We start from the raw sequence: 15,958 nt of genomic DNA, 5'->3' as shown, positions 1-15,958 counted from the left end.
TTATTGCTTGGTGGAGAAGGTGGGGTCTTTAGGGTATTTCCCCCAAAAGACTGGTCCTGGAAGGGGGCATCCCCAGGGGAGGAGTTGCCATAGGGTCTTTCTGTCCCTACTCCAAGTCCCCAGGGCAGTGTGAATTGGTAGCCCTTTTATGCTTTCAACAAAGGTTGATTAATGGCACAGGGTACTATGCTGGGACCTATGAAGAACTCTAAAACATGATCCTTGTCCTCTAGGAACTTAGAGTTCAGCTAGGAAGACAAAATCTGTACAATCAATTAAAATTTTAAAAAAGTGATCAAAATGAGTTTAGACAAAGCGGAATGAAAGCTCAAGGAAGGAATTTATATCAACCGAAAGGAAAAGGTCACCAAGGATGAAGTAGTGTAACTTGAGCTAAGCCTTGAAGGACAGGAAGAATTTGTGCCATTCGGACAATAAATCAGACTTTCCAGATGGTGACATCTTTTTAGCTGGTCCTGTAGGACATTCTCTGCCCATCTGAAGGTTAAAGAAGCATCTAACAATACCTAACGGTGCTGACATTTTCAAAGGCTAATGAGTTCTCATTTCAAAATGTAGAACCTCAGGAGTCCTATGTCTTTTATTAGTCTGCTTGTGACTTAAATGTGCTGTGGCTACCTGCTCTACTCATAGGCACAGCTGAGAGCTCCTGGAGGTAAGGAGGCCAAGGATCTTGAGGCCATGTTAACAGTGAAGTACCCAGGAGAGAGGAAGAAGACTCTGAGCCTTGTGCCAAATACCTCGTTAAATGTGGCCAAGTAGATGCCAACAGGTGACAGTGTCAGACATTTGAATCAGTACCAGGTCATGTGAATCACCTTGGAAGACAGTGGCTTAGCCTTCACTTTTAGGGGGAGCCATATGCAAACTGAGATAATGGAAAGGAGCCACAGATGTGGGAGGACTATTCCCCGGTTCAGGAAAGGTACCCAAGTTCTCTGCCACAGTGGCTTTCTTCCCCAGCAGATATGTATACCAGGAACTACCCAAGGACTGCCTAAATTCAGTAAGCCCTGGAGCAAAAGGATGGAGAGAACTCGTACCTCTTAGACTATATCCATATCTCATCTGCTTCCCACCAGAGCAGGGGAGTAAATATTACATTTTACTCAAAAGCCCATGAATGTGAATCCTATCTGTTTCTGGGCTTGGGAAGCTTGGGGAGATGGAAGGTTGGCTTGCTCTGGTGCTGAGAATGTGCAGGAATGTTGGTCCAGATGTGGCAGGCACTGCAGGGGACACTCTCTCACAGCTGCCCCAGAGCTGTCTCCCTTCTTTAGTTGAGGGTATTGGAATGTAGGTGTGTGGGTTTCTTTTTTTTTAACTTTTAATCAACCATTCTCCTTGAACTACATGTGGAAATAATTAGATCATGAATGCTGAGTAAATGTGAGCCCTGGCAGTCCCAGACATACTTCAGTGACAGGTTCTTGGCAGGAATGAAGAATTGTGAATCTCATGTGAATTTTCTTTAACCATTCTCTCCTTTCTTCTCTTTCCTTATTTTCTTGCAAGGCAAACACAAATAGAATAAAAAGGTTATTAATGGCATTCTAGGGGAGTAGAAGTTTCCAACCAGTTAACTGGTTAGTGAAATAAGGCCACTCAATTGGGGTCCCATCACTGCTCCCCTGATTTTCTATGCCATGATCTCAGAGGGAATGAAACGGCATTTCTTATGAAAATTCTTTGACTATGAAAGCCAATTTTAATTCCCCAACCAAAACCCAGCAAAACCCCTGAATAACAGTCTCTTTAGTTTGGGCATTTGGGTTAACTTCTCTGGGAAAATACAGTTTGATATTCAGGAATATCTGAAATGCTCAATCCCTGTGCTTTCTAGGTAAGAGAATCAACAGTTTAAGGGATTTTGGCATCATCTAGAAACTGAGGACCAGAGAGGTCAAGCACCTTGCCCTAAGCAACGCAGTGTGTTACAGGCAGATATACGCCAGGGCCTGTCTCCAGGCTTCTGCATCAGTTCTCTACATAGAACCCACTGCCTCTGTCTGGTCTGCCCTCTGGGTTACCGGTTCAGGTTTTAGCAGAGGTTTAAAGGCTTTTTGGGGGAAGAAGGGAGACTTCATCCCAGTGTTTGCCAAATAATTTCTCATACAGTGGTATTCATCATCCATTTCTTGGAGCTCTCTAACTCCCTGGTTTTGCTCCCAGTTTTCTGAATGCGCCTACTCTGCTTTCTTGGCTGCTTTGCCGTCGGAGCCCTCACGCGGTTGAGCGGGCTGTTCATGGCATGAGAAGGTGAGGGTGGCTGAATTCCAACCTGCACCCTGCTGGCCAGGCCCTGTAACCTGGCCAGATTTTGCATCTGCCCAGAGGGAAAGGCACTTTTTCTGACTTGCACAAAGACCCCCTGCAGGCTGATGGCAGCCTGCCCTCCTTCCCGCTCCTCTCGGTGCACATCCTGTCCCTTCCTCTCCTCAGCCACCCTCCGCCCTCCATTCCCACCCTTTCCTCCTGAGCGCATTCGTTCTCTTGGCTGCATTTCTTACTCCTACGCGGATGATATCCAGATGTGCATCACTAGTCCTTTATTTTCAACTGTCAGTGGGATGTTCTACATGCTGTTAGACTTATGTCCATAACTGACTCATCATTGCTTGCCCTTCCCCCCATGCAGCCCTTCCCAGGGCTCCATCTCTGACAGACACACCAGCAACCTTCCAGGCCCTCAAAGCCAAAGATCTTGGCAGATTCCCGGATTCGCTCCTTCCTCACGCCTATCCAGTCTGTTGCCACATCTCCTTGTTGCTTAGAAATTTCTCTTGGATTCCTTCCTTTCTCTGCCACCACCCAACTTGAGACTTTCATCACCCCAGGCTCTGTCTAGCCGATTGCCTTGTACCTCCAATTAATTCTTCCTCACCCATTTCTTCCCATGTACCACTGCCAAACTATTCTTAAAACCCTCCTGCTCAAAACCTACAGGGTTTCCATCCGGATCCTACCATTCTTCAGGGCTCAGCTCAAGTCCCATTTTATCCATGAAGCCCCACCTCCTGGAGTCGGCCTCATTTCCTTCAGGACTTCGTTGGTCTGTGTGTTAGTTTTATCCCCCCCTCCCCGCACTAGGTTAGAAACTTCTGCGAAGTCAGAGGCCACTCCTTTTGAGTTTATGCCCTAGAGCTTGCACCATGCTGGTCACAGACGGCTGTTACTCTTGTTTTGTTGTTACAGGCACTCAGCACAAGCATGCTTTCTGATGGGTTTAAATTACTTGCCTAGTCCTTTACTGAAGCCTGGAGGACTATCTATATCCCTACTTTGTCCTTGAAAGTGGGCGCATCTTAGGCAGACAGTTGGAGAATGGAAAGTGAATACTATGCTCAAACCTAACAGGTTAATTCAAGGCAGACAGTGGTCTGGCTTAAAAGGTTCCCCCCAGGTGTTCTGAAACTAAAGGGTGAATTTGTGAAACCAGGGGACTTGCAAACAGCAGTCTTTAGAAAAACTAATATGATATCTTAGGCACTCCCAGGGGTAAGAGTGGAGTCACTGGATAAGCCTGAGTTGAGGAGACAGGATGGAACTCCCTGGGGAGACACCCCAGCTCATCTGTGGGCCAGGACCTGAAGGCATGAGAGCAGACACTCCCTCCTCAGGTGCCGGAGATGATCCGGAGTCACAGTCTTCTCACTGCCGATAGGGATGAGTCCTCCAACCTTGAAGATGCTTGAGAGATGATTTTCAGTCCTGTGTGAAGTGCCCAGCATGTTTCTAACTCTGTAAGTGCTTACTAAATGCTGCTGTGTACTTCTGCTAGGACTGGACAAGACCATTACAGAAAACTGAACTTAGCATTATGGAGAAACCAAGCCTCCAGGTTGCTGTGCTGTGTCTGGGCCACGTCAAGAAAGAACTAATCTATGGAGGGTGGCATTCCAGAGAAAGGGCTTCCCTACAGAGATGGCAGTTTAGATCCTTCAATGTGACAAGGCAGACAATTAGAGAATGTGACAGAATCTGTAAAATAAAAATACAACGATTAAGGTAAGCATCTTTGTCCCATTTGAAATTTGAAAGTAGCAATTTTCAGGCATACAGTACGTTATCACATTAGTAAAAAGTGTCCGGAGCATGTTATCCCATAGCTGTGATAGAGGCTGAACACAGGCACGAATAGAAAGGAGAATTGGATAATTCTTGAATGACAAGTCTATAATAGATTTTTTAATCTTAAAGCTAATCTTCTTGGATGATACATCCCTTATTTTGATGTCATAAAGCCCAGCCACGCCTTCCCCTTAATATCCCAAATGCCACTGACACTGACACTAATCTGAATGGGCCCTAAATGACATTTAATGTAAAAAATGTTCATTAAGCATTTTCTCAGGCAGGACAATGTGGTGGATCTGTGGGAAATCAAAATGTACAAGCGCTTAATCTACTAGAGATAAGCTATACAGTATGTGCATAAAATATTAAGCAAGGCTCTAACTAATAGACTAAAGGTGCAAAAGCCTTTTTTTAAAAAAAAAAGCTAAATATGTTTTTATTGATTTTTAGAGAGGAAGGGAGAGAAAGAAACATCGATCGGCTGCCTCCTGCACCTCCCCCCCTGGGGATCGATCCCACAACCTGGGCATGTGCCCTGACCGGGAAATGAACCAGCAACCTCTCAGTGCGTGGGACATTGATGCCCAACCAACTGATCCACCCTGGCCAGGGCAAAAGCCTTCTTATTTAGGAAGCAAATGTAGGGTAGATGGAGAGTCAGATTTACTGTGAAGCTAATTCAGCCTCAGTTTCAGACCTGTTACTTGCAAGGCCCATCCGAGGCCCCGTGCCCAATTTTGCAGTGTTGTTGTGTGTTCTTTTTCTTAAGGAGGGCCCTTCACATTTTTAAAGCTTCAGGCCCCACAAAACCTGGGTCTGACTCCGGTGCATAAACGCGAGATGAGGGATTGGCTGTGAGCACATAGGGTGACGCTGTCCCTACAAATGCAGTGCCTGCAGCCAGGCGCATCAGGACATCTGCTAAAAATCACCACTCCTTGCTCTTTCGCTGGCATATGTAGGTCCCACCAACATGTTCTTTTCAGAGAAAGGGATCAGAGAACTTGAGCAAGGTCCCATGGTGCTCCAGCTGGATTGCAAGGTCTGAAGTGGTTTTGCTTTCTCCTTGGCTCTCTCAGGCCTGGGCTCTTAGTTTCCATTCTAGAAGGGCTGCCTGGGAGCAGCCAGCCTCCCACCCTACCCCCACCGGGGTCTCCTGTTCTCCCCAGTTCTGTGAGTTCCTTTGTCCCCAACTTCAGGATGCTGAGGAGCCCTGGTGTTCCTCTGAAGTTTCCATGACTAATTCTGGCAAAGCAAGGAGAGCCTTTCTCAACGTCAACAAAGCCGCTCTGTCACAGAATAGTGGCAAGTGGAGCCAAAATTCCACCTTGGCATACGTCAGGGCTGTTTTTATTTTTTTCAAAAAGAAAGTTGGGAAGGAGCAAAATGATGGAAGGCACAGAGCTGACGCATTTCACGTAGTGCTAGGTTACTGGTATGTTAAGCTGCAGCTTTATGCCTTTGCTTATGAGCTCCCTCCCCTGCCAAAGCACATTGGCCTTCCAGAAGTTGCTTTACTCCAGAAGACTTTTTTAAACATTCAAAGTGTATTTTATTTTACATTCAGACTTAATGCTGGTGGGCCCAAGACTCAGACACACTATCACCTCTAGTGGTGGTTTTGCAAATAACTTGCTTTTTCAGTTGCAAAAATAAATCTGTGGGGTTTTTTCAGACCTTGGATCCAAGACAACACTTTTCTAGCTTTGATTTGTAAAGAGGCAAAGTGTTTAAGTGGAAAAGGAGCTGGATTAAAGTCTGGAGACCTCAGGTCGATCCCCATGAGCTTTTGGACCAGTCACATGTAGCTGTTCACCAGTCTCAGTTTCTTCTCCATCATAGGATGTTACATCTGGAAGGGTCATAGAGATAACTCCTGCCTGCTTATCCCCAAAGGTTTTGAGAATCAAAAATGATAGCAAAAAGTACAGGCTAATCAAAATTGCAGTGCAAATATAAAGTATCATTTATTACCATGCAGTGGCTGACAGTTGCTCAGAGGGGAAGTTTTTCCCTGGTAAAAGTCAGCAATGTTCCCTGCCAGTCTTGACCAAGAGAAGTTTGCATTGTGAAACTTAACCATGAGGCCAAATCCCCAGGGCATAGCTTGCAACACTTAATGAAAACAGCATAAAAGCCAGTCGGGGAGATGGTATAGATGGAAGATGGATAAAGCTAGAAATCTGATTTTCTCCATTGGAAGCAAGTATTTATTGATTTTTATCAACATATCAGGGCGTCTACACTTCCAGTACACATCCCCTCTCTCCAATCAATTACACTCTCACAGGAATATTCAGACTGATGGGTTTGTATACCTGTGACCTCACACTCCTACACCAATGTTGTTATCTGTACGTAGATGAAATTCCCATACAGCCTTGGGACCTAATTTCTAAAATTGCTACGGTGGTAAAGCAAATAATTCTGTTTCATTTGTGAGAACTGAATTGTGCCCCATGGCCTCCCCCCATGCTGGCCCTTGGAGATGTACCCCTCCCTCCAAAGCTCACTCCCTTGACTATTCTTGGTAAAGAAATATCAAGGTTCTGGGGTCAGGCTGACCTGTGCTCCAGTCCTGACAGCTCTCACTAGTTATATGGCCTCTGTACATCACAGGGCTTTTCTCAGTCTTAAATTCCTCCTCATCTGTTATATGGGACTAAAAATTTGGAAACCTGCACAGATGTTGTGAGGACAGAGATATCTGTGAAGACCCTCACTCAGGTGTAAGTGCTCTAATTAATATTGGCATTGGGCCCAATGCCATTGTCACCCCCCACAAGATCTCTGCCTTACTACACCTGGCAGGTTTCCTTGCCTCCAGCCTCTCTCCATCCAGGCTGCCCTGCACTTGGAGTAGGGATTTCCAAGTTGGAAGGGACCAGACGCAGTATTTCAAAGCACCACTTTCATCATGTCTCTTTGCCGGCCCCGTTCCAAACTTCCCAAGGTCCTCACTGCCTACCAGATCCACGGAAAGCCCCTCTGATCAGCTGGCGAGACCTACTCCCCGACACCTGCCCCCCTACATCATCTCTCTCTCGCCATGCCCCTCCCTTCCCATGAGTGTGTTCCTGCCGTGAACATCTCATGATGTTTGCCCCACTCAGAGTCAGTCACTCAGCACATGGTAAAACCACCTACCACCCTAAGGAACTTTCCAAAGCTTTGGGAATGTTCCAGACACTCCTGATCCCAGAAAAGATAGGGCTTGGGGAAAGGCTTTTGGGGGCACAAAGAAGCCACCTCTTGGGAGAAAATTTTCTTGTTAATTTCTGCATTAAAGCATGCCTGTGAATGGGAAGAACTGGGGACCATGAGGGCTTCAGGTAACACATTCTTTCCCAGGTCAGCAAATCCCCAGTTCTTGGTTCCGCTGCCTGGGCCTGCAGGGCACCCACCCCAATCTCCCACTTCCCCACCACATCTGGCAGGGGGACAGGCTGGGAGGAGCTGCCTGAGCCAGGGCTGCACTCTGCATTGCGGCTCTGGGTTCTGTGAGACAGAGAGAGATTGCCACCTATTGACAGATGCGCCACCTGCAAAGAGGAAGGCTTGTGTAATGAGCATTTCTCTGTGGTCTTCAAACAGGGCAACGGGTTGGTAGGCCCCTTGATTTTTCCGTTCAGTCTGCCCTGCTCTCAGTATTGTCATTCCAGTGTAAGAGAGAATGGGTGGGGACGCCACAGTCCACAGTGGTAACAGCACCGCAGTGGGAAGATGGTCTGAAAATCAGTTTTGCACTGTCATGATGTCACTTTCAGTTGTGTGGCAGGCACTCTGCTACATGCTGTGCATCTCATCTAATCCTCCCTCGGCCCTCACAGGGATCCGTGTTGCCATTGTACGCAGGAGGAAACAGGTTTAAAGACAGCGCCTTGCCTGCTACAGGGACAACTGAGGAGCAGAGGTGGGATGTGCAAATTCAAATCTAACTTGCTGACACAGCATTAAGCACTTTCTTCCGACATTTACTAATTATGCAAATCACATCCTCATTATCATTTCCTTAACCTTAAATCTTCTAGGTATGAAAAGAAATATAAAAGAACTTTTCCTTTAGGTTGGGTAGAATCCTAGCTCTGCCACTTTCTAGTTATTTAACCTATAAGGTTCAGTTCCCTCGTCTGTAAAATGGGGATAATTATGATGTTGAACTTTTGGTGGTGTAGAGCTTAACTAAGGTAATGTATAATAAAAATCACTTAGCAGGATGCCAGATAGTTATAAATAGGAGCTTAATCATCTGTTGTCTGAGGGTCTGGGTTGGAATCTTAGCTCCTCTCATTTTTAGCTTTGGGACCTTGGCAAAGTTACTTGACTTTCTGATCTTTAGTTTTCTTGTTTATAAAATAGGGTTAATAACATACATATTCTTGCAGGGCTGTCTACACAGTAAGATGAAATCTTACGTATGTAAACACTTGGTAAATTTTAATTGTACCATTCAAGTATTAGCCTTTATATTTTAAATAAGGAGTATCTGTTTCTTCACATGGATTTTTGAGAACTATTTCTGAAAAATGAGTTGCGTTGAATTCAACCTGTAACTAAAAGCTTTTACTTTTTAATACTCACTAAAAACAATAACATACAATAAAAAAAGAGGTTCCATAAATGCTACAGGTTATTATCTGCAGGCAACTCTATAAGCATTAACGTTAATAACACTTTTCCTAGGCAGTTGGTTTTACAGTTTGTGATACACTTCCAAATATGTTACTTCATTCCACCTTCACAGGGCAGGGTTGGTATTTACCCTTCTTTTACAGAGGGGGAAACTGAGGCTCAAGAATTAAAGCGACTAGTTAGGATACACAGCTAATAAGTGCTAATGGTTGTGGGCGCCTCCCATGGGCTGTGTGCTGGTGTGTCTTTAAGTGTAGGCGTTCGTCTGACATGCTCTTTATGCGTGTGTGTCTGTCACTCGTGTGACACCCCCACAGAGGGTCATACATTTGTGTGCACCCCTCTGTTACAGGATTGTTTCCTGAAAAGAAAAGAAGATAGTCTTATCTGAGACGTGGTTTTTTTTTTTTTTTACACTGGTCAGCGGTAGCCTTTTCCTCTTCCCTTTTGGAGCTGCTTTCTGCTCCCAGGCAGTTTCCAAGAGGCCTGCTCGGCCTGGGGAGCGTGTTCGGTTTTCTCTGCGCTCCTGGGTCGGGAAGCAGCAGCGCTCCGGCCCCCGGCCTGCTGGGAGTCGCTCCCCCTTTTCTCCAGCCTGCCCGCTTTCCCGAATTCGCCCTAGCAACATCCGAAAAGGATGGGGTGTGGCCACGGCACGTGAGCCAATGAGATGTGAGCATGGCGAGGGTTTCTAGACCAATGGGAGCCCTGTACACCCGCCAGCCGGCTCAGGACGAAGTAATAACCTGCAGTTTGCAAAGCAGCCTCCGGGTGGCAGCAGATCAGCTGTAATGGACACAGCCCCTCAGCTCTCAGTGTCCACTTTGTGTTTTGCTTTCTTGGCCTGATTCTTGGATATAAAACACTTACCAGCTATAAGAGTCGACTGTTGGAAGCGAGTTTGTGAGTGTGAGTTCTCCACATGACATAGGGACGTGGCCCAAGGGGCAGACTCTTAGGTTCCATCCCCGCCTTTGCTGCGGCCAGTCTCACACCCCGTCACTGCTCCTGCCATCGCCGTTGGCTTTGTCACAGCCAAGGCCACCCAGGGGGCGGCCCGGCGGCCCGCCGTGATTGCCTGCCCTCCAGTCAAGAAGGGTGGCTGGAGGACTCGCGTTTTCCTTCGTTCAACCACCACCACCCCTGGCCCGAGTGGCAAAGGAGGTGGGGCTGGCTTTTAGCCACGTTAATGTGAGAGGACGAGTTTGTCACTGACAGACGAGTGACTACAGACATCCACATTTTCAGAGGCATCGGCTGGAGCCATCCTCTGCCTTTTCAGTTCTGGTGCTTTTGTCGGAACGGGAATGTCGGACCGCAAGTGGTTTGGGGATGGTTCTAGAGCTTGTCATGGTCTGGCCCCCTTGGTCTTGAAGCCAGAGGCACATGTGGACAGGGGTTGAGTGAGACCATGTCGGACAATGTGAGATCCAGGCTTCAGTGGCTTAGCCACCTTTCTTTTGCCTTTTGAGATATTGCCTTGAACACTACTCAGTGAGATTCAGGCCCTTCAGATATCTGTATTTCTCTCAAATGTTTCCATTTCTGCCTGGTCTATTCTTCTCACCCTGTGGGAGTCAGTTAAGGCCTCCAATCTCAGAGCGTCTCATTTGATTCCCACCCTCCTTCCCCCCTCCAGCTCCCTGGTGCTTCCACTTTGCTTTCTAAAGATCTGTTTATTTGTGTTTCCTCAAATAAGGAACGGAGATATAGGGGCACAGTCCCATGTCCTCAAGAAGCTCCAAGAGTCATGGAGCTTCTTGAGGACAGGGAATGTGCCCTTATATCTCCATTCCTTAGTGCAGTGTTGACATATAGTGGATAATGTTATGTTACCCAGCAAACATTCTTAGAAGAAAGGGAACATGCAAGAAAAGAGGTCTTGCTCTTTAAGAAACAATCTTAAGGACTCAGAGGTGACCTGGGCTGGAGCAGTGCCGGCAAGGCTGGTGCTAGCTACTAGGGACAGCTTCTGGCTATTCGGGACCCTTCAACACCGTGAGTGGTGACTCCAGACTGAGCCCTGAGCCTGAAAGATAATCGCCACCATCCGCTCATCCCGTGATATAGACTCATTTCAGTAACATGTTTTTCTCTATGATTTTGTGTTTTAGGAAGAACTAAGGAGCAAATCTAAGATCTGTGCCAATGTGTTTTGTGGAGCCGGCCGGGAATGTGCAGTCACAGAGAAGGGAGAGCCCACCTGCCTCTGCATTGAGGTAAGTCCTAAGGTCAGGAGCCAGAGGGCAGTGGCCCAGGCTAGTGTGGCTACCTTGCTGGGGCTACCAGTCAGCACAGCAGTGCCAACAATGTCATCATCTTTATGAAAACACACATTATCTACCTGAAAAGAATGAAATTTTCATCTCAGGAGTTAAAAATCAGATATGAATGCAGGGATATTTTTTCTTTTTTTAAAAAAATATTTAGCTTTATAAGATTTTTAAATTATAAAATTAATAATTGCTTTATGTAAGTCAAATAAGTATAGATATCTATAAAAACATAAAATTAATAATCTTCCATGTAACCTTCAAGTTCCATTAGTCTGAGTTAACTGGTGTTAACAGTTTGGTTTATATTTGTTCCACATTTTTTTCCCTTGCTACTATAAACATACAGGGTTTCCTTCTATTTTATACAAAATGTGATCATAATATATAGAGATATGTACATGCTTAACTTGCATTTTTTACTCATTCATGTATCACTGAAAGCCCTGCAGGTCAGCATGTATAGTTCTAACTCATTTTTTAACAGCTGCATAATCTTTAGTGGTGTAAAAGAACCAAACTTATGTAATCATTTTCCTATAGATGGACACTTAGTTTCCCACTAAACAATAACATCCTTTTGCAAATAATCCTACATGCCACTGCCTTTATTTCTATAGTATTGATTCCCACTAGGGCTTGCTAGGTCAAAGGATATGCACATTTTAAAAAATAGACAGAATGCAGGTTTTTCAAGTTTGCTTTGGTTTTTAATGAGCTATGAAAAGCAAAGTGAGTTTTCAAGAAATACTTCTTTCATAAGCAGGATTCTGATAAGTTCTCACTCTTCAGGCAAATATAAATACCCTGGATGTGTGCCCTTTTCCTCCTTCTGTCAAACCAACTCAAGCTTGGAAGACATCTGTCTTTCTGCAAATAAACACACCTAACTTAGTCCCCAGGGGAAGGATCCTGATCCATTGCTCCAGAAAGGAAGTCCCCCAATTTAGAAGTCAGAAAAACAGGTACTTTGGGGACCCTGGCAGGGCCTCACCAGAGGTGTCCTCGCCACTGTGTGGCAGCTTAAGCCCAGACTTAAGGTTCAGAAACCTGGCGTCTAGTCTCCGCTCGGCGACACACAGTCGTGTGATTTTGAACAAGTTAGTTGCCACTGGATGCCATGAAGACGGAGACCATATCTGGCTTTGCCCAGTGCCCATCACAAAGTGGAACTCAGTAATAAGTATTGGTTAAGTACAGCTCGTCTTTCTGGCTTTAGTATTCTTGTCTATAAATTGGAAAGGTTGGGCTACCTCCCAGCTCCAATGTTGTATGTTTCCTTTCACCACATCTGCTCTTTGCTTTGGTGCCTTTATTAGATCTGAGCTGGACTTGCTTCCCCCTCTCTCCTTTCAAAAACCACAAAAGTCTTAAGAAACCGAGCTTGCCTGTGTCCATGCCACTTTAAATAGCCAAAGTAGAACCGAGTTGCCAAGTGAACTTTAGTCCACTTCATTGTTCACAAAGACTCAGGCACCCCAACCCCCAGCCTCACAACAGTCATTGTAAGATTAGGAGGAAAACAGAATGGCCCCAAAATACTAAACAAAGCGAGAGAGCAAGGATTCGTACAGTTTGGCCCCAGAAGAACTGAAGAATTGGGGCGTTTGCCTGCTTTTCTCATTTCCAGCTCTCAGCCCTGGCTGTTTCACGTCATAGAATGTTGGGATTTTAAGGGATCTTAGGTCATCCAAAGACACTGAGTGACTTTCTACAAAGTGACAAAGATCCCAAATTCCTGACTTCTAATAAAATGCCCTTCCTGCGAATTTCATAGGGGTGGGGCAGGGAAGGGGGTCTGTATCTTCATTGAATAGAAGAGATGACCCTCAACCAGGATCAGCACAAAGGGCCTTGTGGGGCTGCACAGTACCTCCAACACTTAGTGGGGTAGGGTCGCTGAGGCCCCCTCTGCCCTGGTTGGATAGAGGCCGCCTCTGCTGGTGAGGCATCCTCACAAGATGGCTCTGCGTGCTCGTGTGTGCATGCTCCTATGTGTGCATGCTCCTGTGTGTGCGTGCTCATGGGTGTGCCAGCACCCCCTGACTGCACGAACATCCTCTGCGGGTCTGTTGCAGCAATGCAAACCTCACAAGAGGCCTGTGTGTGGCAGCAATGGCAAGACCTACCTCAACCACTGTGAGCTGCATCGAGATGCCTGCCTCACTGGATCCAAAATCCAGGTCGACTACGATGGACACTGCAAAGGTAAGGAGCGCTCTCACCACTGCAGCCATGGGGGGCCAGGGAGCGGAGCAGTGTGGCATGGATTCCCGGAGTCCTTTCCACCTTGAGCACAGCACCCAAAGCCATGGAGACCCACCCAGGTTCTTGGAAGCGTGTCCTCTTGGCACTCAGGAGTCTGCTGGGTTCATCCTGGAGGGTCCAGGCCTCTGCCCAGGGTTTCCTACATCAGATGCCCAGGAGGGCTTCCAGCTCTGTCTGCAGCTGGATAGTGGATAGGGGACCACATCAGTAAACAATAATAATAAGGAAGCGTTTAAATGAATTCTGCGTCTTTTTCAAAAGCAGGTAAATTTCACTTTTCCTATGCTTTTAAAATGTGGGTACTTCTCAGCCCTGGTAGTATTATATTTCCTCTATTTTACACTCAAACCATTGCCATTAGGATAAGAGGGAAGGGGTCCCATGCTTGTTGCTAATTAGACATTAGCCCCCCTGCCTAGCCTTTCTTGGCCTTGAACTTCCCTAGAGAAACAAGAAGCCATTTCCCACATGTTGGTCTCCATTCCATTTCCATGTCCATAGTGATTTCATATGAATTCTCAATTTCCTAATGACCCCCCCATCCAGGATGAGGTGTGAGACCAGGAGGGAACTCAGTGGCCCCAAAATGTCTAACAAAGCAGGTAAGAAAAGACCCTTAAACTTGGGTCCTGGAAGAAGGAATAGAAACAAGGGCTTTAAGACAAAATGATGAAAAGGTTACAAGTGGCCTCTTAATGTGGGGCCATTTTAATCCTAGTAATATACAGAAATTTTCTTTTTTCTTCACTTTGCATTATGCATTTTCTCCTTTTGTCTTACAGAGAAGAAATCTGTAAGTCCATCTGCCAGCCCAGGTGAGTGCCTGTTTTTCTATAGTGTGCATCTTAGGGAGGAAATTCTTTTCATGGTGGAAATTTCACGTTCCACAATCCCTGCCAAAGACCACAACATCATCTCTGTGTCAGCCCTGCGACCCACAGCTCATTGCTCTTTGACATAGCTCAGAAAAGCTGCAAAACTGCATTCTTTGTGTTTGTCATTTGAAGCATCTGGTTGGGTCAGAATGTTGGTTGCATTTTGCATTTTTGCTGAGTAATGATTGAACTATAAGGGCAAAAAAGCCACTGAGTCCTTCATACTGACGTCAGGGTATGAGCAGAATCAGAAGGCAGAACTTTCCTTGAAAGGGAATAATTTGAAATGCCAGTAAAATTTCTTCTGTGATTTTCTACAAATAAAAAGTAAAATTTCACCACAATTGATAGTTACAGACCCCTTTAGCATATACTTTTTCTTAATCTTCTCAATAACCTTGTGAGGTAGATTTTATTGTAATTATCTTATAGATGAGGAGATTGAGGCTCAGAGAGGCCAAGTGAATTTCCCCAAATCGCACAGCTAAAAAGTGACAGAGTGGGGAAAGGTGCCCAGATTTTCACTCACTGGCTTGGTGCCCTTTTCACATCCTAACGTGTATTGTCTTCCAGGAATTCCCTTTCACCAAGTCTTTAACTCCTCTGCTTCCCCACCCACCCAACTCTCAGCCCCACCTGTTGTTTCCATGTGGCTTACGCAGCTGTCCAGAGCCTGACTTCAACACGGCCTTTCCTTGACCTCATTTGCTGTTGTGTATAAGGCTAATGCAGTCAGTATAAAATGTTAGGTGGGAGAAAGTTTTGATAGACCCAGTTGGTGAGAGAGGGAAAAGCTATAGAGAATCAGAAACCCGGTGGCATAAAGAGCTACCACGCTCTCCTTTATTCATTTCTTATTTCAGCTTATCTTTAGGCCAAGAGAGCTGTGCTGTTGACTGATTGATTCCCCCGCCCCCTGAGCTTCCTAAAGTTATTTCGCTACTCTACTTTTTTTTCTCTCACCCATGCAACATAGTCTCTTTGTTTCAATATTCTTGATCTTTAGAATTTTTTTAGAGATGTGAGCTTGAATCCTGGGTTAGACACTTTGCAGTGTGTGCCCTTGGTTGACTCCTCTGTAACGTGTGCATGGTCATCCTGTTTCCTTGAGTGCTGTGGATCTTCAATGAGACCATGTGCTCACAGCCCCAGGCATGAGACTTCCACGTAGTGGGTGCTGGGTGACACTGGGGTGCTCACTGCTCAGCTGACCTCTCCCCATGTTCTGCAGTTGTTTGCTATCAATCCAACCGCGATGAGCTTCGGCGTCGCATCATCCAGTGGCTGGAAGCAGAAATCATTCCAGACGGCTGGTTCTCTAAAGGCAGCAACTACAGTGAAATCCTGGACAAATACTTTAAGGTAATCCAGAGTTGGGGTAAGAGACTGGTCAGCCCTAGAGAAAGGGAGACTCCCTCTCCCATGACCAGACCCCAAAGAAACACAAACCTGCGGAGGGTCCTTATGTGTTTCCTCATCATAGATCATTCCATAGAGCAGCAACAGTTGCCTTCTGACCAGCTTGACCAGTGGGAGTCCAGCAGTATAGCCTTTAGGATCTAACACACGTGTTGCTCCATTTGGGCAGTTAAAGCCACAAAGGTGTTGGAAAGCTTATCCATGAAAACTATGGCCAGGCTCCATCCCCACTACCCCACATGACACTTTATAGAACTAGCTGCCAATACAAAATACCTTCTGATTTCACTCAGGCCCAAGCCTCTTCAGCCACTCTGCCACCCAGTTTGACATTTCTCTAAGTCATTAATGACCATCCATGGCCTGCAGAGCAACTCTAATCTGAGAAGAGTTGAT

At 45.9% G+C, this 15,958-nt stretch overlaps 1 protein-coding gene across 1 annotated transcript in view; it reads left to right on the top strand.

Annotated features, from left to right (window-relative positions):
- FSTL1 (follistatin like 1) overlaps positions 1 to 15,958 on the top strand; it is a 50,498-nt gene that overhangs the window by 22,061 nt on the left and 12,479 nt on the right. The window contains exons 3-6 of the mRNA XM_087818178.1: positions 10,842 to 10,946; positions 13,079 to 13,208; positions 14,051 to 14,083; positions 15,375 to 15,505. Of these exons, the coding sequence (XP_087674304.1) occupies positions 10,842 to 10,946; positions 13,079 to 13,208; positions 14,051 to 14,083; positions 15,375 to 15,505 (399 nt within the window). The remainder of the gene's footprint in view (positions 1 to 10,841; positions 10,947 to 13,078; positions 13,209 to 14,050; positions 14,084 to 15,374; positions 15,506 to 15,958) is intronic.

Source organism: Miniopterus natalensis, chromosome 6, assembly GCF_054644295.1.
Source record: "Miniopterus natalensis isolate mMinNat1 chromosome 6, mMinNat1.hap1, whole genome shotgun sequence".
Lineage (NCBI taxonomy): Eukaryota > Metazoa > Chordata > Mammalia > Chiroptera > Miniopteridae > Miniopterus > Miniopterus natalensis.
This window is presented reverse-complemented; position numbering and strand designations above follow the sequence as displayed.